This window comes from Coturnix japonica, chromosome 3 (assembly GCF_001577835.2).
Source record: "Coturnix japonica isolate 7356 chromosome 3, Coturnix japonica 2.1, whole genome shotgun sequence".
Classification (NCBI taxonomy): domain Eukaryota; kingdom Metazoa; phylum Chordata; class Aves; order Galliformes; family Phasianidae; genus Coturnix; species Coturnix japonica.
Window position 1 is genome coordinate 22,247,061 of NC_029518.1, and position 26,697 is coordinate 22,273,757.

Consider the following 26,697-nt stretch of genomic DNA (forward strand, 5'->3'; position numbering starts at 1 on the left):
ACTGCTGTCAGCACAGTAGTTCATAGCACCCTGGTGAACAGGGCACCGGGATTCTTGCTTCAGAGACAGCGTGCACATCAACCAAGTCCACTGAATGCTTACTTGGCAAAACTGGGGATTAGGCTGATACATCACCTTAACAAGATGATGAACTCAGCAAGAGATTCATTTCCCATCCAAAGATGGTAGATCCAGCACCACTCTCATTAATACCTGTAACATTGGATTTGCGAACAGAACATTGCAGCTACTGAATCAGCACTCACTTTGGTAGCATGGAAGGTTTTCTTTTGGGCGTTAGGTAATAATTAGGGTTACCCTTATTCTTGATGTATCAAGTATAAGGGAACTAGGCGATGCGTGGCTGCAGATGTATCTTTATTTAAGACACTCTGCTCATGCATGCATGTGCTTCCCAAAACTTAAAAAATCTCAAAATTAAAAGAAAAAAATAAATGAAAAATCCCACTGGCCATCCTGCAAGTTACATAACCTAGCAAAAAAAAAATGGAGCTTAGAAACCATATTTCTTATGTTGAAATCACCTGCTTGTATACTTTGAGTTAGACAGGAATTATGCAACTCCATAGCAGTGCAGCAGGCAGGCGTGCAGCCACCAGAAAAAACAGAGGACCAAAGAAGGCAGCGACAGCAGATAAAGAGCCAGGGGGCTTTCATTCGCACTCAGCCTCCACAAACACCATTACAGCATGACCCTCCTTCAGGATGTGAAGTTGGAAAGAACAAGGGAGAGGTAAAGCAACAAAGAAAACCCAAACAAACAACAAAGGTGCTTGTTCGTTGTACTGTGTCAATTTAAGTTACAAACATCACCATTTCCAGTTTATAAAATGACCGGTTATGTAAAATCTAATATATAAGCAGATTCCTTTTCACAGTGTTTCATAAAAATCAAAGGCAATTAGATCATTTCTATCCTCCCGATAAATAGCATTCCCCCGGTGACGTACAACTACTTCATCTGTTTTCCATTTTCCTGCCCCTTTCTGCTTTCCAGCAGCACTTTTCCAGGGTGACTTTAAAAAGAGCCCTTCCTGACATCATGCAGCACGATGTCAAAACACAACACCATTACAAAACAAACTAATCAAAACTAATTTCTTAATAGTTGCAGTCTCTGAGTATAGCAGCAGTAACGCTGCTCTCAGCTTTGGCTTTGATTATAACCAGATCCAAGTTAATAACATCTCTGATTATGATGAAAACTTACAGCTCCGGACCAAACAGAATATTCAAGTCCCTTCTTGAACAGAAAAGCATGAACGTTAATCATCTTTTCAAGACCATTTTTGGAATGTGGACAGAGCAATATTTTTCAACTGAGAATTATGTTAAACACACACACACACACACACAGGCTTTTCCCATACATGCCATGCCTCCTTTGCACAAAGGGTTTTATTACCAAACAACCACAGCTAACAGATCCTTCACAGGAAATGAGCATTTGGACTTTACCACTTGCAGAAACAACCCCCCACCGCAAAGCCACGTTCCAATTTAAACAGCAAAAAACCCATTGCCTCCCGCATAAGCCCACAGAACGTTTGTAAAGGTAAGAACTATTATCCTCTGGCTAATCATTTAGAAGAACGCCAATGGAACATATATTTGAACCCAGTTAGGTGTGTACTGGAAAAATGAAGATGTCTACTCACAGTTTCAAGATTAGTATCACCAGCATTAAATACATGACTCAAGATTTCTGTTATCAGTATATTCTGATATTGAAAGAACTTTTTGCTTCTCACTGAGGAAGACAACTAGGTGACTGAGATGCATATTCCAGCTGTTATGCAGGAACACTGGAGGCCAGTTTGCATCATAGCTGGGATTAGGGAATAATATCTGGAGAATGGTGGTGAAAGACTTGATTATTTAAGGGATAAAGGAATAAGGAAAGTGGGGGTAATCCGTGTAGGAGACTGTAGACAAAATTATTCTCAATACTTGAAAACCAATAAACCAGTATAATTCAGAATTATATTCAAATGTATAAAGAAGTATTTTTACAGCAGTAGTAAAAAGGCAGGCTATCCTTCACTACTGCACAGTCATACAGCCACTACCACTGCAGCATGCATAAGGAGCCTATCAGGGTCTCTAAGCTTCTGGCTGCCCTGCTTATTCACTTGCAATTAAAATGCTGATAAGAAAAAAACGACACATAATAGATTATTCCCATGAGCACTTCATTTAACATTTACTACTTCCAGACTCCAGGGCTGAGCACATACAATTATCTTTCATGTATTCTTTCTTAATTTTCAGGAACATAACACTCATAACCTTTATATAACAGTGCCACTGTGTAATTAATAGAGCTAAATGAAGCGCTGTCAGTAAATAATCAGTAGCCAGCCCTTGATGGATGAACTGATTCTAATTCAGCCCATTCACTTTCAATTTTAATTAGTGGCATTGTATTCTACAAAGCAAACAGTTCCTTCATCCATGTGATGATCTAACATTGTATGAGAGGGCTGGGAACAACTTGCAAGGTGTCAAAATAAATTTGGAGTACAAAATAAAAAGTCACAGTCATTACACATTCTTACATGAGGTAATTCTTTTAAAAAGAATCAAGTAATAGTAAATTCCCAGAACAAAACTCACTGGTTTTTACTAAGTACCATACACCTCAATAAACCCTGCTATGACAATCACAACTATCAAAGCAGTCTCTCCTCTTTCTTTAATTAAACTAACCAAGATGGAATACTAAGTGTAGATTGGTGGATTTTTCTTGCTAGACAAAAATACAGGCATAAAAATGCTGTGTATTTCTACACATAGATACTGATGCAGCACCACACATAATCTGTTTGGTACAATAATCCTTGTTCCAGCTGCTGACAACTGCTAAGCAAACTCTTCACTTTTGAATTGCTGGAATTTACAGTCACTTTAGATTACTGGAAATTTTTCAAATAGATACCTGTATCTTTGAACTACTAAAGACCACATGTGTTACAGAATGCTTTGAGCCAGTTCTATGTTTTCTCCCAAACGTTAATTCACATTGGTATGTCTTATCTTTCTTCCAGCAGCTCTGCGCTAACACAGAGGCATGTTCCCGTAAGGAAGCTGTAGCTACTAAGCGTGTCTGGGAAGACTCCTGCTAACTACAAAGCATCTGATCCAGGAGTAGGTACGATTTACTGAACGTAGGTATTTTTGAGCAGAAGAGCAAAATAAAACAAGTTGGGAACCTCAGCCGTTCAGTCTTCATGTCTGTATTAATGCCCTATAATTCAATAGTATGGATAAAGGTTGCTTTCAAGGAAACATTCGTTATATTTCATTTTTATCCTAGATTCATATTACTTATTATAAATGGTGACATTTGAAAAGAACTGACTGTTAGATTTCTCTTACAGAAAGTGCGATAAATCTCATTTATTATAACTTTTGTCAAAATATTCTCAGCTTCTTTGCTGATCAATTCAGTAACTCCATTTTCCCAGTGCGTAAGAGCTTACACTTACAAAGACCTAAAGGCTACTCTATGATCATGGGGCATCTTTTGGTCCAATCCAAGGAAGCAGTCTCCTCTTCCTATCAGGCTGAGGAGCCTCAGAAGGTCTCCTGATTGAACTAACCTCTATAAGCAGCAACAGCAAAGAGAGGCAAAAGCCCCACTGCTAGAGTATGTTCACCACAGTGCTCCAGAAGTAACTGTCCAAAGGAACCACTGCAAAAGCTCGTATGTTTCCTGGCAGCAGTTCTTGCAGGTGTCTAACAGGCAAATTATAAGCACAGCTGCATATCTCAATACCGAATGGAAAATACCTATCTCAGAAATAAATTTCAACAATCCATCAGAGATCTACTTGCCCTTCACAAAGGCAAGATGATGCACCCATGATTTCATCCGAGAATAAGTTGGTTTCTGGTATATACCAAAACATGATGAAGCCTACTTACCCCTTGTTCCTCTGCTACCAGAAGTTGACCAGAAGTCAACACAAAGGTTTACAGATCTTAATTACTCTAGTGTAGCTTGGGCAGTTCTAGAACCAGGAAGGACTACATGATACAACTTCTCTAGATGATGTTCAAATTTCACATGAAAGCAAGAAAATAATTTTTCTCACACACAGCTCTTACCTCCTAGGTGACTTCCTTGATTTTGCAGCTTTAGCAATGCAGAGCATTTCCCTATTATACGGGCACACATCTTTGGAAATCTTTTCTGTCTAGTTGCATCTTGTACATTTGAAGCCCAGGTATTTCCAAACAGCTGTTGTCATGTGAGTAACAGCTGAATCAAGATCTGCCAGGAAACTGCTGGCCATCGTGTCCAGATCCCAAACACTGGTGAGGTGGCTCCCTACAACTTCACCCATGTCTTCATCAGGCACTACACGTCACAGGCCTTGACAGAGTCAGGTGGGTCATTAAATTGTAACATGACTTACCCAAATTACTTTGAGGCATTCTTCCAAGCAAATATATAGGAGGAGCAGGAACTGCTTATTCTTGCATGCAATGAGATTACATTTACGTAGACTCTTGGAGTGATGAATATTATTCCATCAGTAATCAGAATTCTTTAATTGAAAGTCTGACACGGATACAAATACACTTGTATACATGACACTAAAGTATCAATTTTACATTTGTATTTTCCACATCTTTCCAAGTCTTCTGTGGAATTGGTTTGTCTCTCTTCGAATGAGAGAAAACAGAGAGAGTGCTGTGAGTGCTTTCCCCTGTATACTGATGTCCTCTGAGCATAAGCACTTCTCGCACAAGAGAAAAGTGAAGAAAAGTTTTTCTCACATATGAGTTCAGGTAGAAGTTGTGAACACCAGGGACTTCCTGATCACTGGGAAGAAGCCCTTTCTTTTATTCTCTCCTCATTTAATACATAGCTTTGAACCTTTTTTATTCCAAATATTTCAACATATCCAAATAGGAAGAAAGAATGGCTAACTAACCTGTGACTCTCACTCACTCATTGCTACATGGAATGCTTCCCCAGGTCACGTGCATTTGTATGACCATAGAAATAAATGACATTGTTTTCTGAATATACAGAGGAGAGACATGAAGATTAAGATTAAAACTCTTGACTGAATTTAGATGTCCAATCTAAGGCTTCGTGACTTGTTTTCTGGCTATTCAGCATCCCATGTTTTAATATTCAAAATTTGTTTGCCTCTGGCTTCTGCTCTGTGTGCTCTGAACTCCTGCAACTCATGCCTCCAAGGGACCTAGCTAAGCACTCAGCACACTAGTGACCTCCTTTCTAAACTGGTTGAAATGACTTGCTTACCTGCATAAAACAGCTCTCTGGGAGAGGCAGGAATAGAATGCAAAACACAAGAGCAATACTAAGTGGCTTTGGCATGTTCTTTCTTGTGATCTTGTCTTACTTTATCACTTTTAGTTTTGCAAATTAGGTAATGTTCTTAGAGACATTTCTTATGCTGTATGTTCCTGATTCAACATCAGAGCAAATGCGTCTTGTCTAATGAATAAGAACTTCTGGAGAGGAAAAAAAGGAAAAACAAACCAAACAAAAACCCACTGACAAAAACAAACAAACAGCCATCCTGTGATAACACAGATAGCCCCTGCTGCCTTATACATGCAGCACAACATCTTTGAATTAAGGTTGCATTTCCTATCTTTCACATACTTGGCTTTGCAATTGTACTAATTCTCTTAGTGAAGATGGGAAGACAGCAATGCACAACTTTCCAAGTTTCAAAGCAGAAAAAGAAATCTATACCTTATCCAAATACTGTGACATTATATTGAGTCAGAGAAACAGTGAAATAGCAAGTCTGACCCCTCAGACATCTGCCACTAGAAACTAATGAAGTAAGAGCAAGCGAATGGTATTAGAACAGGAGACGTGAGGTGTACAGATAGCACAGCTCCTGTGTCTTCTATCTAATACCAGGCAGCCAATTCCACAGTATCTCAGCACAGGTCTAATTATCTTGTCCACTTAAGTCCTCCTTTTCTTTTGAAAACTCAGTGTTTGACACTCAGCCTCTGAGCGACCTCCAGTCACACTGGCTCCCAAAATGCTGGAAAGTTCCCCTTTTATCTTCATTCTGTTTCTTCCCTACATTCTTCTGTTGGAGTCAGACCAGTCTCCTCTCACCACAGTCCTCTCTGAAGATCTTTCTCCTTCCTATTGCACTATAAAGAACAAGGCTCCTCACCTAACCAGGCTGAACTCTCAATAGTTCAGCTTAACTTTTCCAACAGCCCACAGAATTTTGCTGATTTATCTTTTATCCATTCTATAACCAGAAATAACAGCCAGTTTCTCTATATTTTACTGTAACAATAATATCCACAGGTATTAATGAAAGCACATTTCAGGTTTTCATTTCAAGTACATAAACCCAGCCTGGCCCAGAACTACCCAAAGCAATGCTTGCAGAGTCCTTCAGAGCCATCGTGCTCCTGGTATACAGCACATTCAGTAACCCCACTGGGAACACAAGTAAACATTGCAGGAGCAGAGAAATTTAAATTGCTGATTGAGCACAAAAATCTTTGGAGGTTTTAGCTTTTAGACTCTTGAAGTCCCTACTGAAACATTTCATGGTCTTATTTTCTCAGCAATACTTGCACATATTTTATCAAAGTGTCTTGCATAAATATAATACGTTACAGCATTCAAAAGAAAAGACCTCCATCCAATTCTTTTTGTAACCTGCATACGGAAGGCACGATTCCCTAACTTAGATTCATATATAGATTTTTCATCTACGGTAGTAAGAAAAAAATCTTTGCACTATGGAAAATCTCAATACCAAGAATTAAGAACTAATGTAAGTATCTGAAAAACACGACTTTATAATGAGCAATGTCAGGTAACCCTAACAACAGGCTCGCTCATAAAAATACACAGTTCATGCACAATGCATTTAATTTACAAGACAAATTTTAAAGAGGAGATGGAGTCAGAAAAGCAATAGGCTGCTAAGCTTACGGAAGCCAATGGAAGGTCTATTGAAAAGGTGAGAGAAACTGAGAGGATGAAGTCAGAGGGCAGGTGCAGATGAAGAGAGCGCTCAGTGCACAGAAACAATAACAGCACTGCTATATTTTATCCAATCACATTGACAATCTGCAAGAGTAAACAACATCAAAGGGATTTTTGTTCCTTTAAAATAATAATAATAATAAGGAAATCAGCAGGCATGCTTCTGTATACGTGGTTTCCCACCACAACTTCTGAATGAGCTGTGCAGTTTCAACCCAGTCAGACAAAAAGGGCAAGGGAATCCAAAATATTATGTCTTGTTTCTGTCCAACTAGGCAGCTGCGTAGAGAAAAGAGACTCTGTGATTGTCCCACTTAGCAGAAGTTGAAACCTCAGTGATCAGACATGAGAAAATACATGCTAAACAAATCCATGAGAAAAAAAACCCAAAACACAAGCTCCCTTCATTTCACTGCTCAAGGAACTTTTCTTTTCCTTGAATAAATAACGCCATTTGCAGTTAAACACCGCACTGACATATGTACGTAACAGACAGTTATGTCTTTAACATCTAATTTTTCAGTCCACATGTTTAAAATGAATTTCCTTCAGGGAAGTCCATATCCTGCTACAGCTTGCCATGGATGGCACAGCCTTCACTATTACTTGTGAGAATCATGCCAAATCCTCTGGTTTGCAGAATATACCTTTACTTTGTGACAACCTTCCACAAAGATAATAATTGCAAAAGTTACAACACAATGCAAAGCAAGGCAGCTAATGAGCAAGAGCTGCAAATATCGTCTCTGCTACTTCTGGGAGTTTGAACTGAAACCACTACAGTGTTCTGCAGACCAGCACAGGATTCAGTTTATGCTTTTAAGTGCTATTTCACCCTGAGATCCCTTATCTCCAGGATCTCCTTACATCCTGTTTTATTTGCACTCCAGGGTCTGCACCAACCTCACATTAGAGGAGCTTGAAGTCACTGGCTCCAATCAAGTCCTCTATGCTTTGGGATATAGCCTAAGAAACCATTTCTCTGCTCACAACAGATTCATCTGGTAATTGAAAAATAACAACAAACACCAAATGAACAAAAAAAAAATCCAACATTTTAAAAAGTACATGTTTAAGAGCCTAAGTTTACAATCCACAAACCTGAAGTTCTAGTATTACAGTGCACAGACTCTGGAATTAGGGAAAGAAGGTTTTGTTTGGGTGTGAATTTATAAGAGTGAGTATATCAAGGAAAAACCTAAGCAGTGTAATTGCTGCCTTCAATACAAACATAAATAAGCTTGTGCGCATCTGCACAAGGGAAAGTAAAAAAGTAATTAGCATAGAACATGAAAAAATGAATGGGTTTTATTAGTCTTGGTAATAAGATATTGTAAGTCTAACCTCCACTGTGATCAAGCGAAGTTAATCAAGGCCTTCACTGAAGTATTTCTGTTAACACTTTCATCTTACCAGTGGGAATTATTTATAAAAACCTTTTCCACTGCTAGCACGACAAGGTGATCATTAACACAGCACAGACCATGCAAAGGGGTGAAATTAAAAACATACGAAAGTGGCATGACGCTGGTACTGTAAGCATCTACCATAAATCATTATGCTCCTCAAAATTATTTCAACAGTCTTGCTTGAAATCTAACAATCAAAAGCCCGTTACAAAAAGTCTAATTCTTGAAATATAAATTTCTAGGCTTCCCAAAGAAGTCTAACTTGACTTTCTCATGCATGAGAAATCAGTTTGTTCAGCCAAGCCAGTTCCAAGTTCCTCTTTTAAGAGCTCACTTGGAACTGATTACAGAAGAAAAGAAATCGACTTTTATACATCTTAGGTTTTGAAGTAAGGGCCCGCTGTGTCCCTTCACCCCCACTCCACTGCTAATTAAAGCAACCAAATCAGTAGGAAGTCTACAGCTCAGGGAAATGGTGATACAACGAAAACAACTTTCATTCTCTGGTGCTGTTTGGCCCTGGCACAGGTAGGTTCTATCTTGGTCATTAAAAATGCCGAGTGCTGACTTACGTGAAAAGAAGTTAGTGGTTTAGGTTAGTCTGCAATGGCATTTGTGGTCCTCAGCTCACTCCCACGCACATATACACATACTGTGTACAAAAATTTGCTTGCAGAAATGTATAATCCCCTCCTCCTTGGTGAAATCCCTCTCAGTGGAAAATGACATTAAAATAAAATAAACAAAACAAATAAAAAAGTACCATACGTGCATGCCCTGGAATGGGGGCTTTGCAGCAGATGTGTTTTGCACAGGGCTACACACAGGCTATCAGCTTCATTCTTTCAGAGGAGTTATCTTTCAGTCAAGTTTGATGCAAAGGGCAGAACGACAGATAGCTCTGTTGTTATCTCTATTACCTCTGCTGCTGAAAGACAGAGACCTTCACTCTCACAGCTGCCAAGTGGAGTTTTCTATGAGTAATGTATTTACAAAGAAATAATGGACTACTTGCTATAGTATTAGATGTACACTTCTCAGCACGTATCTTCTATATATAATACAGATGAATATTCAAATTGAAGTACTATATGTTTAGTCTAAGTATGAAGAGTTTACAAACCACATGCCTACAGTACTGAGCTGGGCTTTTCAATTCATTGAAAACTTGTAAAATTTTGCAAGCTCTCCAGCCCATCATATTCTTTCAGTTGTAATCCCATGTCAGCCTTTGCAAAGCGCAGTGCTATCACAGATACACCTAGCCAATCCTCTCACTGATCTTTCACATCAGAACTTCCAGAATGCCGTTCTCAAATGCACTGTGAAGGTGGTGTTTAACACACCAAAAATACCACAGATGCCGGGCCGTATCTATTTGTGCTGCTTTTCTTCACGTGACCTTCTCTGTCTCAAGCAGTCTAAGGAGGACAGAGGCAGTTGCAAGTTATAGATCTTTTAGTGCTTGCACCCCATTTGCTTCAGCTTTCACCTGTGTCAGCTAACGAATGAACAAAAAATTACACACTTCCATATTCCAACTTATTCAATAATACATTCCAATCTTGGTAGGAACACTGAACACTGTAGCAAAATGTTATACAGATTATAGGCTAAATCCAGCAATCTTTATTTGTCAGGGAACCTCTATCCTGTCTCTAAATAAATATGCTAAGATCACATTTCAAAATTCTAGAAAGGAAGAAGCTAAACATTTGTGTTGATTCTTCAAGTGCCCAGAATTAGCAGTGTAGAACACCAGCTACAGGAAACAACAAACCCCCAAACCACAATGCTTCATGACTTCACTGTAAGGACTAGTCAGCACAGGGCGGGTAATACAATTTGTTTTTACATAGCATTTCTTGCAAAAGCAGACAACACAATGAGCTCTGGGTCCATGAAGCCAAAGGTAACTTCCAAAGAGTTTTAAGCCAATTTTCTAGCCTTTTCTGCCTACTTTTCCTCTGCACCCACAGAAAATATCTACACACAATTACACTACCTACAATCATTCAAGAGTCACTATTAAGGCAGGAAACAATTACAAACACAACCTGAAAGACTTCACTTACTTCTCAATCATATCTTCCAGTGATTTTTGTAAAAATAGGAGACTTTTTATGGTATATAACTGGAATGTCAGCTATAAAAGAAATTTTAAAGATTCTGAATATACCTATGAGTATAACATTATGATACAACTAGGCCACAGGTCAAATCTGCTTCTGGAACAAGACTAAATTTATTCTAGCACAGAGGCCAGATGAATTCATTTACACTTGTAAACCTCAATTCTTTCATCTTGCAACTGACCTGTAATTGTGCCCTTCTTAGAACTATTACAGTAGATGTAAAAAACACCAAATTATAGCTTCTAGCCACAGTAAATATTTCATAATCTCTACCACGTGTCATTTTGCTTTCTGGAACAAACTTCTTAGATGTAAGGTCATCACAGTCATCAGGTAGTCACCAACTACCACAGATATTTACCATCTATTAGTTTGCTGTGATTTAAATGAATCTTATATATGCACGAAGAAGTATTTACTTTTAAAAGCACAGGAGAAAAATAGATGTGGCCAGAGGTACTGCCCTCAAGTAGTAGCCTGAATGTTCAGTGTTTTAAGGAGCATGTCCCTCGCTGTGAACCTTACTCTACTTAGAATCCTACAATTACAGACAATGTTGGTACATTAGCTGTGATGTTACCTTGCACAGTCTGTGGTACTTTTCACTAATGTCTAGTGCACTTCCCAGGGCAGAGTGTTCTCATAGTTCCCAGCAGCACCCCCTCCACCTCCCTTGTTAGAACCCCTTTCAGCGTATTCCAGGAATACACACACAGCTGTTTGACCTTTCCTCCTGTCCTCAGCATGCTTTATCTAACATAGCCGAAGAGCTTTCACCACCTTATAGTGTCTGTGAATACACGGTCCTACACTGCATTTGATTATAACACTGCAAACTGCTGCCAGTACTTCACACTTTCCATTGAGGTAGCAGAAATATTTCTTTTAATGTAGACTATTACATAGACACCAAAAACAACCTTCATAAAGTACGTATCATTTAGGCAGTTTCATCTTGTTCTGCAACACGAACAACTCTGCTTCACTATGAGCTTTTTCTGCTTTTGATCATTTCTGAGCTTCATCGCATCATCTTCTGCTTCTGCTGGGATGGGTTTTCTCTACTGTCAAAGGCCAGTTGGCTAAAGGTCTCCTCCCACTGAAGTCCTGACATTCAGCTCAAACAATCCCTCTTTCATAGCAGGTTTAGTTCTTTTTGGATAGTTGTGTATCTGGTTACAAGAATGCACTTATCAATAATACTGTCAAAGCAAAACAGACACTGGAGCTGATCCCAGAAAAAGAAAAAATCATTAGCCTTCCTTCCACTTGTCCCCAGCACAAAGAACACCAGCGCCTTCTGACTAACACCAGGAGCAGTTTTCCATCAGTGGCCCTGACAATGCTGAAGACTCCTGCAGACTTCCCAAGAGCCCCATGGGCACATCACAAGATCTGACTAGGAGAACTATCCGGTGATCAGACTCCAAATTTACAAAAGACTCTCCAGGTAGCTTAAAATTCACATGTGATATTAAGCACACCATGAATGCTGGTTTCTCCTACCCAGGGCAGTTGGGAGGACTTGAAATTGATCCAGCTGTAGAAAGCTCTTTACTTTCCGCACGATAGTGGTTGACATCATGTACTTAGAATGAAAACGTTTCCATCTTCTGCATGCAGCTATGCCCCTCCACAGCATTAAGTCTTGTTTTCAGGATAGCAACTGGAAGAGCACTAGATCGCTTCAGCACAGCGCTCTCTACAGACAAGTTCTGATTTCATGTTTTTCATAACTCCTCCATCAATCTCTAGCGAATTTAAACAGAGAAAAAAATAAAAGCACAACCCTTACTTAAGACAAGAAATGGAAATGTATCATCTATGATCCTACCACAGATTCCAGTTAGTACATCCTCAAAGCAGCATATGCATGCAATTCCCTAGTTTATGTGCAGGTAATTACCATCTATTTCTTTAAGGCAGGCAGCTGCCAGAACTGGTTTTAAGAGATGCAATTAAGGGAATTGTTCGGGGCCTCAGCTTACAAAGAGGTCTATTAGCCTAACCTGAACATCGGGGCAAGTCACCCAATGCATGAGAAAAGTTGAACCCTACACATTAATCTTTGTCCAGGATCAGAGTAACCCAACTCGTTTTTTTTTCACCACACTCCTCCCATTGTTCTTCCTTTCTAGGGAGGCAAATGCCAACACAAAAATATAGCAAAGTGGTGGATCTCTCCCCAGGTTTGGCATGAGGCATGACACATCAGTCAGTCTTTCTCCTTTACATGGTTCATTAGAAGAGACGGACTTTTGCTATGACCAAGGTTTCCAGGTACTTTAAGAAATAAAACACTCTTCAAATGCCAACAAGGGCTTGAGGCAGCAATGAAAGGACAGTGTGTTTCTTTACATTTTCCTGTGCAGTATGTGGGATGCTTTTATCACGCAGCTGAATACCACAAATGACAACAGTATTTTTAGCATCTGAGTTCTGCACAGCATTTACTCCTAGATGTTTCACCAGCAACTAGAGAATGGATTTAATTTGTTCCCTTGTCCTGGAAGACTTCATAGATCAGTCATAAAGGACATCTTGGGTACAAGTTTTGAGATCATGTCGGTCACCCATGATTTGCTGATATCACCTGTGGTGCTGATGATGAATGCCAGGCCATTGGACGGTATTAACATCACACAGCTGACATTATCTCTTATCTTTCAACTGATTTACAAGATCTTCTCAGGGCACATACATATGAGAAATCCTGTACAGCTTTAGGTTCACTGAAGATTTTTAAAGGATAGGAAAAAGGAACATAAATCTGACCAAAATCTCTTTCAAATGTAAAACAGTCTGATCTTTTCTTAAGCAGAGGTAGAAGAGGACAACTTAAGGCTTATTTGCACATCTCACCTTCAATAAACACATAAATGTGAGACTTTTAGAACACATCTTCATTACTTTCCACAGTCAAGAAAGTTTTATTTGAATTTACCTTATGTATTCATGATGTGTGGGGAAAACATAAATATAAGCAGAAGTAGCAAACAGCTTTGCCTTTCTTCATGCCACAAAGACAGCATGATTGCCAGAGAGGTTCTATTCAGCCAAATGCTAAAGACTAAAAAAGAATTCTAAGTTACCTTGCAACTATTTCATTCTTTAATCTATGAAATCACTTTTTCCTCTCCTCCCAGGAGAACAGTTTAACTTCCCCCTTAACTCACATTTATACTCTCTAGTCAATAGGCAAAACAGAGGTTACTGAAAGGTGAGTCTCCTCCATACCTTTAGTCTGAGAGGTTAGAGGCCAGCAGAGAGCACAGGTCACATGATGACTTCCACAGGAATCTCAACCAAATCTGCTGTGCAAACCAGTAGTGCCCCTTTCCCAACAGCATATCTGTCATTTTCACTAATCACCTTTCTGAAGGTTAAAAGTCAAATGGAAAGGAACAGCCAGGAATAAAAGTGAGTTTTGCACTGCCTTTTATGCAGAAACTCCTGAGAAAAGAGTACGAGTATCTTGTATTGCTTCATTCTGAAGTGTGTGAGATGGAAGAGAAGGATCAGAATCAATATCCCTGTATTTTTGGCCAGCAAGTTAATCAGCAATATATTCTATGTCACCTGTAGACCCAATCCAATTATCAGAATTAGCTGAAAAAGCAGCTTGCAGAGAGCAGCCTTGCTCATCTCTAAGCCATGTTGCTGTGTCACTATTCTGCTGTGCCTGTATGCAGCAAGAGGTTCCCAAAGGCCTAAATGATATTTGATTAGATTATTGGGCTTCTACATCACTGAGGTACATTCAAAAATTGACTCAGCTCTGAAAGCGTAATTGCTTATCCACACTTCTGAAGCTGTCTGAGATGAATCAAATCAGATAAATTGGTGCTAATGCTGGCAATGCTTAAGGTCTTAACCCAACATAAGGTTAACTTGGTAATTTACCAACATAAGCGTCAAGCTATCTAAATGTATTTGGTTAGGAAAACTGTATTGGCTGCAATAGTGAAAAAGACAGTCTTTCCATTTCTGACAATCTTATAGCTTTAGAAAGTGCTTTTGAACAAAACGACTCCGGTGAATGTGACTTTCGTTCTAGCAAATGAATTTGTCAGGATATTCAGTAAAGCAATCATCAGCAGTGAAAGTGAACTCCTTTTTCTTCTTTCTTGTTAGGAGTAACCCTCCTGGATGAGCAATGCTGCTAGTGAATAGGTCTAGACTTTACACAGCCACGGGTCACTAATTTAATTAGATTTCAAAGCGGCTATTCTACATTTACACTGAATACAATACTTCCTGTACCCTCCCTCATACCAAGAGGAATAAAACAATCCCACAGAAGTTTACACTTCAATGCATGGGGAAACAACAACAAAGTGTACATGCAATACCTCGGGTTACAGATTGGATTTATATTGTTCAAGTTATTAGTAAAACCTTAACTACCTCATAAGTTATTTTTAGCAAGCAAAACAAAAGGTTTTCTCATTTCTAGTGAGATAGGAGTCTCTTCAGCCTGCTCTGTGCAGAAAATGACTGCAGCCAGCCAGCCTACCTCACTAACCCACACCCTCCCATTAGTTTTTACCTAATTACAAAAATTAAATCAAGCTCATCTGAATGAATAAAATAAATTAAAAACATGAACTTTACCAGTAACAGTAGGAGCTTTCAGGGGGAGGGAAAGACAGAGCAGAGAGAGCACAGGAGACCTGCTGTGTATCAGTTTGATCTTCTGAGCTTTCCTTCTTTCACTCAAAAACAGGGGTCGCAATTTTGACAGTTCTTTTATCACATCTGTTACCCTCTGTTTCAGACTCTGCAAGGTTACTGCTGTAATCATCTGAGCGATCCAAAGCTGCATGGATTATGCAATTATTTGAGGAAACGGGGTTTTTTTTGCCCTCACTAAAAGCCATGAGAGAATAACAAGCAAGTTCACATTCTCTTCCAGGAGCTCATGTAATGCTTCAAACAATTACACAAGACAGGGGCAGTTACAGGAAGTGAAGCCACGCTAATAGAAAGGTCCATTTGCCTCCAGTTTCACTACCTATAAATGACCTGAAAATGCAACACGAAACAGTCACATTGCTACACATACGCTGTAATTTAGCAATGTGTAGGCAAAGAAAGAATGTCCTATAACGGTTATATTAACAATCTATGCAAATAAACTGTGTTTGCTACTAATAGCAAATAGTCTAGCTTCACACATCTTCCTGAAGCAGAGTAAAAATTCAGAGTCACTCCAGCTGCTGCATATACTCTTTTGTGTTATATTCTACCGCAGGAAAAACAAATACTAGCTTGTACCAGTTATCAATTCTGCAGGCTTAATCAGAGTTATTAGGCTACAAACAGAGATTCCTTTGGATTTCAGACAAATAAAACACTTAAGGTGTTTATTCCCTAAGCTGGCAAATCAGTTCTTCTGTAGACAGCTATGGCCAGCTGCTTTACATGCAGTATGCACGGGTGAGAGTTTTGTGGAGAGCAGACATGATAACACTTGTGCCAACATCTCTGGCAAGTCCAACACTTGGACTTTGTAAGCAGTATTCCCGCTTTATGTGCAGCAAATTAACAGCAGGAAAAGGTGACACTCACAACAGTGCAGTCTTTCTGGAAATATAACATCTACTTGGGCAGAAAGATGTTTGAGGAACAAAGAAAACTGAAATTATAATAGACTGTTTACTCTCTTATGTTAACTAGTATTAATGGCAATGAAACTGAAGCAATTACAGAGTGCACAAAAATAGCATTCTAGTCATCCACACTTTGTTTTGATCTCTTGAGTCATCTTTCATTCTGATCTTGTGATAATACTGCTGTGCCACAATATGTATTTGTCATCACATAATGGAAACAAGAAGTCAGTCAGCATAAGACATCCAGCAGTTTTTAAGAAATGAAGGATTTAAAGAGAGCTCTTTTATGGCTTCTTATGAATTCTAGTGCATTAGAATCTATGCTGTGATAAAGGAAAAGACTTCCATGGCATGAGGTATGAGAAAAAAGATGTAATTATTTGAACGTCATTTAGAAATTCCCAGGATGGAGAGCACTGGTGACCCACAAAATGTCTGTAAAAAACCAAACCAAAGCAACAACCCAACCATACTGCATACACATACACGTGTAAACAAAGGGCATAAAAGACAGTAACAAACAACTGAAGGTAATGCTTATTTTTATCCAGTTGCAAATGAAAGCCAGTGTGCTCCTACCCTGAGAGGCAGACAGCAAAGCACAGAGAAATAAAGGAGTTTAGTACAGAAAATGCTCACAGCCAGAAACAATTTAAAAAATGTTAAATGGAGGAAGAAAGAAACTGGGCTGTGTTTTCAAAAACAGCGTTCTTTGCTATTCAAGGTAAATGCATATTCTTGTATTCTTAGAACAACCAGTGGCGTAAACATAAGTTTAGAGAGTGAGTCCCTATCCTGATTTGGAACACTGGAACTAAAAAACAATTTGGATGTTACTTCCGCAATCTTGGCCTCTTCTACTTACCAAAGTGGTAAGTTATATCAGCAAGTACTGATATGACTATAATATTAATATTAATGAGTAGGACAGAGCCCTGAACAGCTCATCATGCTACAAAGGAATGGCCCCCGGTAAAGGGATACAACAAGGAAAAAGGGACAAACCAGGGGAAAAAAAAAAGCATGACTGTCTTATTTCCAGAGAAAGTGCTATCTTAAGAGATTTGAGGATGGCCTCTAAACACCAGTGTTAGGGGCTGAGACACACAGTTTCCAAATGCTCCACAGAGCTGGAGCTCAGACCAGACAAATTGACAGAGCTGTGACGAGAGAGATGGAAGGAGAGCTGCAGGAATTAACAGGGAGATGAAAGCTGTCTTTAACACATGCCTTCTTTTTACTTCTCCTACCGCACAGCACTGTGTCTGAACAGTGCCAGCTCAAAACTATATGCTGCCTGAGCACATTCACAGCTACTTCTATTTACAGCAGTAGAAAACATACACTTTTCCTGCTGTATTTGTTTTAACTACAGAGATTCTGTATCACTAGTCCAGCAGAAATTCATGTGGAGCAGGTTAACTACACTGTATTGACTGCAGACAAGCTGGTGGAGGCATTACTGAATAGCACAAACCCATAGGGACCACCAGAGCGAGAACAGATTGGTAGCAAATTCTTATTTATTCACAACACAAGGGAGAATGCTTCAGCAAAGACTCTCAAAGCAAAACACGTTAATTAGTTAAGCCTACTCAAGTTTTGTGGCTATTTTAAAATTAACAGGGTTGAGTAAACTGGGGCATGCAGACAAAGGGCCCTTGTCCTTGAAAGCATGTTGTGGGTGTGCTGAGAATTGTCTTTGTTGATCTCTATCTAAATGGATTTCAAGGTCTAATAATGAATCAATGAGTTGAGTACGGTTTTCTCAGATTCCTGTTGCAGTGTGATCAGCCTATTTTAATAGCCTGGTTTTCAAATAGTACCTTCCATTGCACTGTATTAAACTAATGCTTGTATTAAAGACTTTTCAGCATTACTCCTTATGTTATAGTTTACCCATCAACAGCATGAACCATAAGGCTGAATACTGCAGTTATGTTTTCTACATATCCATTTAACCATTTGCAAATCACATCAAGAACACTGCAAACAAAATAATAAAAGCATGGTGGGTGTCAAATCTCAACTTACTGTTCTCTTCCATGGTACACGCTGAAGGGATACATAGATCATTTTACAGTTAGGAAGAATTTTATGATGAAGAGATAAATACTTCATTCTCTCAAGTGTCCAGTATTACTTAAAAATGAAAAGAATTGAGCATACCTGTTCCTTTACTGCTCTTTTTTTCAGCCTGTGCCACTTGTAGAACCTCAGCAGCTGCATCCCTTACTACCAAGTCTTCATTCTGCAGCAGGAGAATCACACATTTCCACATTGCAAGGGTATCAGAGAGACCTATACATACATGCACGGATAAAAATTAGGATTCCATTTCTTACACACATTCAAAAAAATTATGGAGCTCTATCTGCACATTTTAACATAACAAATTCAGTGAAACACTGAAACAAGGGCATGATAAATGCATTAGCAATACAGTGGGAAGACTACTGGGAATATGATCAAAAGTATTTCCTGCATATTTTAGGTGGTTGACTCAACTCAGTTTAAAACAGTGGGTCACACCATTCCAGATCCAGTCCAAAGAATGGGTAGCTCTGTATCGAACTTTTGAGTGCTCTGAATTTTCTAAAGTTTCTAGGAGAACATAATTCCTACTTGGCAGAAGTTTTGTTGCTGGAGGTTCACTAGCACACTGCGATCTGCCTGTGGGCTGCCAAACTGAGTTCTGTTCAGATACTGCTGATAGTGCTGGCCACAAATGCCATCACCCACAAGAAACATGGAACAAAGGATGACTAGATGAAGTGCAGAAATCACAAGACTGTACTCATCTGTTTGCTGGCGTATGATTAAGATGGAGTGACTTTTCAGCTCTCATTGCGCATTCTCATTAAAGGAATTCACTGGAACATCCCTTTTGGAGGCAGTCAGTTATTAGATACTATCACTTTCTGGCAGTCACAGAGAACAACAAAGTGCCCGCTGCACTGGTTTGCTTCAAACATATTATCAACAGTTCTATCAGAGATTCATATTACAAGGCTAGCCAGACAATTAAATATATTTCATTGCTTGGCCAAAATGAATTGCTTTAGGCTTAACTTCACAGGCAGAAGTATTCCTGTATTTCATACAACTTTTCTATTTGGGGTTAGCACAGAATATAATTATTTCAGAAAGATATTGCTTTTCCTAGCACAACATACATAATAATCTTATACTGGCATAATTGGGGCAGAATAGATATTCCATTCTCTATTCAATGGCCAGCTTTCCCACCTAGATGAGTTGTTATCATGCCTGCCAGAGAGGTGGAAGTCTGTATATGGATTTTCCAGAAAGACTTTCTCTGAACTCTTAAACAATATTAAGGAGAAATGAGGCAATCCACGCCATACTGTCTTGTGCTGGCCTTCCTCCTCTAATGAATGTACTTCAAAGGGATCTTATTGGAAGGACTAATACACAGCTGTAAACAACTCCAGACTGAAAGTTCAAGGTTGTATAGCATATTAGTTATCCATCTTTCTTCTCCGGGTCTGATTTCAGAACAAAGAGTCAGTTTAGATGGCTGTCCACTAAACATCTTGGAAACTTTTATTTACTATGGTAGATAAATGTTTTTTAGGGTATCTCCTGGCCCTTAGTAACAGAATCCCCTTAGTCTGTGTTCACAAAAGAAACAAAAAATGGGTTGGGGTTTTTAAAAGGAAAACAAAAGAAAACAAATCCTACCTCTTCTGTACAACAGACCACAGAATTTCACATAGCTTTGCTTCTCAGTCATTGTTGAAAAAGGCTATGAAGATTTTTTGTTGATTGGTTGGTTAGCTAAATAGACAGTCTAATGTTAACCTAAAACCAATCATTATACCTCTTGTAGTATAATGTGATCCAATTACTAATCATTCTCGTTGTAGAACATGTTGTTCCTCATTTCTCGACTGAACCCTTTAATTTCGACATTCAGCCAACAGAGCTTTATTTTGCTCACAGTGTTAAACTAAAGTATGTCCACATCACCAACAGAGTATGTCAGAAAGGTCTGCGTCAGAGAGGAAGTCTAAATCTGTGCAGACATGCACAGTGACTTGGAGATTATAGCACCTCACATTCCTCTCTGCAGACTTACTGCAAGAAGCTTTAAACGTGAGCTTTTTCTACCAGTATTTAAATACATTCATAGTTTAAATAAGTAAATGATGTTTAGTACGTTGTTCTCTTAAAATTTTCAGAATAGCTTGTTTGATCTGTTTATGTACAAATGGTGTACACGTATATGTACATAATAACATTTTGAGTCATATATTACCAGGTTTCATCGGTAAAGATCCAGAATGTTCAAATTACTCACCAAGAACAAGCTGTTCACTGATCAGAAGTAATGATGTTACACTCTTAAGTACTTCAGCAGCTGCTAGCAGCATCTCTGTCTCCTGCTCATCTTCACAAAAATAAATTAACTGGTGAATCCACTTTTTCAAGACCTCTTCTGAAATCTGAAAGCACAAAACATACCAGAGAAGTAAGCTGTACCACCCCGCGTTATTGGTCTCTATCACATTAAACTACACATTAAACTGCTATAGGTACACAATACATCAGTTAATGCATTTTTTCCAAAGTGGTGATAACTGCATCCATTCAAAAGTTGACTATGACACTGTTAAGATGGAAGATTTTCTTATACCAGCACTCATAGGCATCACACTTATGGCATCCCTTCACTGATCCAAAACATCCTTGTGTCCTCAATTGTTCTATACAAGAAAGCCAAAGATAGGCATTCCAGACTGCAACAAAGAAAAACAACTCCCAAGAGCATCCTATGTGTAGATCGGTGCACAATCCCAGGCATTTTGGTAACAATACAGTGCTTGATAAAGCAGTAGGTGAATGCAGCTGCATCTCTCTCATCTAAAGATACTGGGGATGAGCACTTTTTTTTTTAAATGAGGTGAATTGAGTTCTGGTAGCATATGCACTCAAAATATAGAAGGAATCTCCATAGTGGCTGACATACAGCAAAGTTTGCTGTCCTGATAGCTGAAGAGTTAAAAACAAACAAACAAACAAGAAAGAGGAATTTCCTAGTTAAAACAATATTCAGCTGCCATCTTTTGGAAAACATTTAGTTCTCAGAGACACTAAGAAAACCATTGCTTAGTAATAATGGAACAAAGCTTTGACTCCTTTTGACTTGTAGCAGTGGCTACAAGGTGTTTGTGGAAGAAACTAAGATGGATTTACCTACAAATTGAACAGGGCTTCCAAGACTTGTCAATGCTGACAAGTGGAATAATGGGGTCATAAGAGGGAATTAGTGCTAACTTCCACAGGTGACAAAGGAAGAGCTGGAGGTCCCGGCAAGAGCCATGCTTGGCCAAAGTGAAGAAGTCTCAAGGGCAGGTTCAGGTATTGGACCTGTGGGAGATGGCATCTGTGCACAGCCACTGACCAGCACGCTATGGCAATTAGAAGGACACTCAACAGAAATGAAAGAGATTGGGATCTCACATATAAACAGGAAAACAGCACAAGCTCAACCTGGAAACACCTGGGCAGTCTGCAACTATTTTTTTCCTTTCCTATTTGCTTTTCCCCAAACACAGTGGAAAACTGAAGAAGTAAAAAAAGGTACAGAAGAGAACCAGCGACAAAGAGAGCAGAGTTAAAAGGCACAGCAGTGCACAAGGACTCATCAAGGGACAAAATGAAGGCTTGTTCGTGCTCTGCTCACTGAGAGTGGTTTATGCAGCACATCCATAGCACAGGGACAGAGCCAGAGCATGTCCTGCAGATTTTGTAATGGGCTAAGCAAAGTAAAAACCTCATCAGGGATTACAATTCCCTCGATTTAACTCAACACATGGATTATCTCAAGCAATCCCTCCTACAGATGCATAAACTGTATGTGAGCCCAAAGATACTTAGATGTAAAACTCTTGGCATACCTGATCTTTTATAAAGCAGAAAGCACTCTCTGTACAGATGTCTTAGGTCTCCCATGATTTACACACTTGTTAGAGGAAGTTGTTCTAGCATTACTACAGTTCAGATCGTGCCAGAATTTTTCACTAACTCCCCTTCATAAATTATTAGAAAACTTCATAGCGACGATGTGTTCCAAGTCTATTTGTGAACCCAAGTTTATACAGTTATTTTATTGTTTATGACTTGAAGTCATTTTGACTTTTTTAAACAAAAGAATTAACAACGTAAGTCATTTTATTTTTTCCAATCCCTATATGCAATTCTGTGCCTTTTTTTTTAATGAGACAGAAGATTGCACTGCATACTGTGCAAACTGATTCTGTTGCATATTTCATACAAAAATAAAGGCTATAAGAATAAAAAGTCAAATATCCAGGAAGCATTTTTTGTATATTTCAAAACATGAAAAATAAAAGTTTTCTAACATTAAAAGCTAGGTTAGCACTGCTCTGTGTATATATATGTAATGCACAGAGTGATAATTTTAAATCAAAACAAATCCGAGGCAGAAGTTGTGCTCTTAACAATCTAAATTAAATAGTTAATAAACAGAGTCTTACTTTTACAGAGCTTATCATATTTATTCCATTTGTGAGAGAAAATTCAATGAGAAAGTTCTCTCCTGCTGCCCCAGCAATCAGAAGCCACAAACAGTTGCTCTGTAGGACATGGAATTAATTCAGTACAGGGTGCTGACTGCTGCAGGTGTCCTTCTTTCCACATTAGAATGACTTCTTTAGATGGTCTCAGATGTTGAAATTAATTCATCTGAAAAAATTTACTCGTGTATTTACCTTGGAATTACTTTCAAAAGGATATACTGAGAGAATATTGTTGGAAGATTCACTCCAGAACACAGAGATATGCTCAAAGAAGAAGACATAAAGCCAAAAAGGTACAGTGACACTGCAGGACACAAGCTTGGGACTCACAACCAAGAGAAGCCGCACTACTACTACCACCAAAAACTCCTAAACTGCAAATCATAAAGTTGCTCGGTTCCACTTACCTGCTGGTGGTTCTCTAACAGATGTACAACCAACTTTGAGGTAAACTTGAGAGCCATGCTTTGAACTTCAGTGCTGAGAAAACAAGGTGAAGAACATACCAAAACAAAGCAGTTACTTCTGCCATCTTTTCATCTCTAGAAGAAACACAGCCAACTCCTATTCCTTCCTGATTATCGCCAAGGGGTATTTTTCAAGCGAAGTACTGAGTTTTACACTACCGATCTAGACTCTAGTTTAGAGTTAATATGCAAATGCAATATGCTTTTCACCTCTCATGGTTTTTTTTGTTTTGTTTTGTTTTGTTTTTTTTTTTCTATCTACATACTTCCTATAGCAAAACAAACTTGAAAATGGAACCCAAGTCAAAGAAAGCAGACGTTATTTTAAATAATAAACAAAAGCATCCCTCCGAGCTGCAATCTCTCTTCCACAGCTGCTAAAAACGTCACCAGTGCACAACGCACCAACTCTTGGCTCCTGAGCCTCCAACCTGCCCAGCAGGGTCTCAGAAGATGGTGCCTGTTACCATCCTGAAGAGGCTGGTCTCTCAGCAGGGAATGGCAACACTGAGTGCTAAGGTCTGCTATTTCAATGATTTCCCTCTTCAACAGCACCAGCCAGTGTTATTTCACCATGTGTATCTAATTTCATTCCAGAAGTAAACACTGCACAATATCATTTAAACCTGACAAATTTAGTGCAAATCAACTACAAATATGCACAGCTATATCACACTGTTGTACACTTTATATTCTAAATAATATACATTGGTAACAGTGGGGCATGATTTTTATTTGACTTCAAAAAGAGACTACCACCACTTACAGAACTAGGCTCTCCATGCCTGTATAATTTCACCCCATTTGTCCATTCTTTTATGATGGACTCAGTAATTAATTCAGGGCGTTAAATATTGGCATTTTCTGCTGACTTTGCAGAAGCAGTCTGATAAAGGAGTGCTGTTTCAATACACATACTGACAGAGTGGAGCACACAGTAAACACCACGGTTTCTCTGCAGGCATGTTCAAAGAGATGCTGTACGCCTGAACTTAAGCTCAGATTTTCAATTTCTTTGAAATATATACTGCAATTTCAGTAGCCTGAGGAAGAGCTGCCTGTCCCGTCCAGTTAGATTCCAGACATTATATAACCAGGTCTGAAGGTACAGTGGGAGACTCAACTTTCTTCTCTTACACACTCAAACCTTGTCCTGGATTCATACTTGCATTCTGATGTGAAAAATGGGCAACATCAATGCTCAGAATATGCATCAAATCTACAGGATGGTATATACTACATATGTGAATTTAAGCCTTGCTGGATAGCCCACAATGCAGAAGAAACAAATGCTGAATTCAAGTAATCTTGTGAGGACCATTCAGGTCTATGCTTTTAATTCCTGGAGTCAACCCTTTTTTTGCTAATCTAAGTGGAACTGGGTCTGACACTTCTATAGACTTTCAACAGATAAACCAGAATAGAATGAATGACAGATTCGCAGTGAATTCATGTATGTGTGGATCCTCAACTTTAAGCATGATGGCATTCTCTGATAACTGTTTGCAAAGAGCAATATACACTGACTATCCTCTAATAGCAGATGTAAATTATAATTTCATGAAGTGTATTGCTGGGCATTTATAGAGGTCTCACCAGAATAACTTGAGGGCCTTTTCAATAATTCTGATCACATCTAACTTCTCCAAAAGATCTCACTAAGAACTTTCCCTTTTCAAATTCAGCCATTCAAATTAAACACTCACTTTTCTGAAACATGAATTTTTTAAGATAGCTCTAACACCAATCAATTGACACCTCAACATTTTAAGTATTTTAAATAGAAGTATTTAAATATACATGGCAGACCATACCTGTTGGAGTTATCCATAATGTCTAAGCTCCAGGTTAAAAACTCATTTGGATTCATTTTTATAGAACATTCAGTCTTTGGAAGCACGTTTCTGAGATCCATATTATAAAGAATTTCCAGCACCTGCACACACAGTTTACAGACAGTTTACGAAAAATCTTAGTGAACACATGCATTTGAGATCGACACTCCATTGACTCAAACCCAATTCTAAGAAGGTTTTCCTGATAGTGCCAAAAAAGGAACAAAGTTTTTACTTTTACACAAGAACATTTTGCAGAATTACAGCAAAGCTCCTGTTCTGTATATACAAGAAAATTACACATAGTATCAAACATCATGCATGTTTGAAACACACTTGTAAAAATTAAGACTACCATTAACTGAAAACATACTAAACATCAGTGAAGTAGCACTCTCCTACCTTGTAGAAACACTCGAGATTCTTTTCCTTCAGAGCCATTGAGAGGAGAATGCCCTCCAAATCAACAAGCAAACACGGTACACCTCCTTCTTTTGCAACCTGCTTGGCATTCACTTTTTTCAGCCAGAGCAGTACTGCTTCCAATGCAAGTAGACGTACTTCATGAAACTCATGGTGAAGGAGATGAACTATTGACAATGATGGCTTGGCTATTTTCATTGCAGTGGGAGAACTGCTACTCTGGATGTCAGCAGTTGAGGTCACCGACAGCACTGATATTACAAGTTTGGTGATGCTCTGAAGATACTGCACCAGTCCAGGTACTGCAGTCAAGTAGGGAACACCTGTCATCAGTTCAGATTCGGAAATAACTCTGTTCATCTCTTCCCAAAACTCAACAAACTGCATTCCTGAAATGAGAGTTAGTAACCTAAGTAAAGTTGACCAATACATGATGTTACCATCTGCTGCAGATAATCAAGCGATAACTGGCACTGAGGGACGTTAGAAGTTTGTTGCTTGTATCAAAATGCATTGAAGGTAAATACAAAGATTAAAGCAAATTTGGCTAGGCTTCTTCAGTATTTACAAGACATTTCATATAGCAGGGAATACTACCAACAAGCCTGTCCAAATTTTACCATTAAAACCCAGAATTAGACACAAAATTGCAATGCAAATATGGGTTTCCCTTTTGTTGTCCTCAAAGACATTTCCCTAATCCTTCTATTTACAGTTAAATATCCTGCTCCTTCATATTCAAATTCTTTCAAAGCCATCTTAACACGTTTGACATTTACATCAAAACTTGACATGTTTGTGATTGTCTAGTGCACAAGGCAGAAGCATTTTCGGAGTAATTCTGGATGAGCGACAAAGAAATCTGGTATTTGAAAAAGTCAGACATATTACCTAACCGTTGGTTCTGTCATACACATTTTCACTACAGGTTCTTTCCTGAAGGGGCTTGATGTAGTCTGCAATATCACCGTGAGTTTCTGTCACAGTGTTATCCTTTAGATGACACAGATGGCTTCCATCTCATAACATGTAAATTTGTGTATTTTATTTGGTACATTTTCCAAAGCCCCTCCAAACAGGCTGGCAATAAAAACCAGCATTACAGCATAAACTAGTATTAATACCTATGTCACACAGCAAGTATCCAGCTGCCAGAATTCCTTAATTTCTGAACTGTCTGGTTGCCTTGGAGAGGGATTAGGCTGTGGTCC

General features: G+C 38.8%; 1 protein-coding gene across 6 annotated transcripts in view; it reads right to left on the reverse strand.

The window, feature by feature from the left end:
- THADA (THADA armadillo repeat containing) overlaps positions 1-26,697 on the reverse strand; it is a 147,563-nt gene that overhangs the window by 5,621 nt on the left and 115,245 nt on the right. For 3 of the 6 annotated variants that reach the window (XM_015857461.2, XM_015857459.2, XM_015857460.2), the window contains exons 32-36: positions 25,466-25,875; positions 25,043-25,164; positions 23,169-23,241; positions 20,520-20,664; positions 18,365-18,496 (exon numbers count right to left, since the gene is read on the reverse strand). In XM_015857461.2, coding sequence (XP_015712947.1) covers positions 18,365-18,496; positions 20,520-20,664; positions 23,169-23,241; positions 25,043-25,164; positions 25,466-25,875 — 882 coding nt within the window. Of the gene's footprint in view, positions 1-9,582; positions 12,332-18,364; positions 18,497-20,519; positions 20,665-22,752; positions 22,928-23,168; positions 23,242-25,042; positions 25,165-25,465; positions 25,876-26,697 lie in introns of those variants that run through there. The other 3 variants (XM_032443870.1, XM_032443871.1, XM_015857465.2) reach the window with 3 other exon arrangements.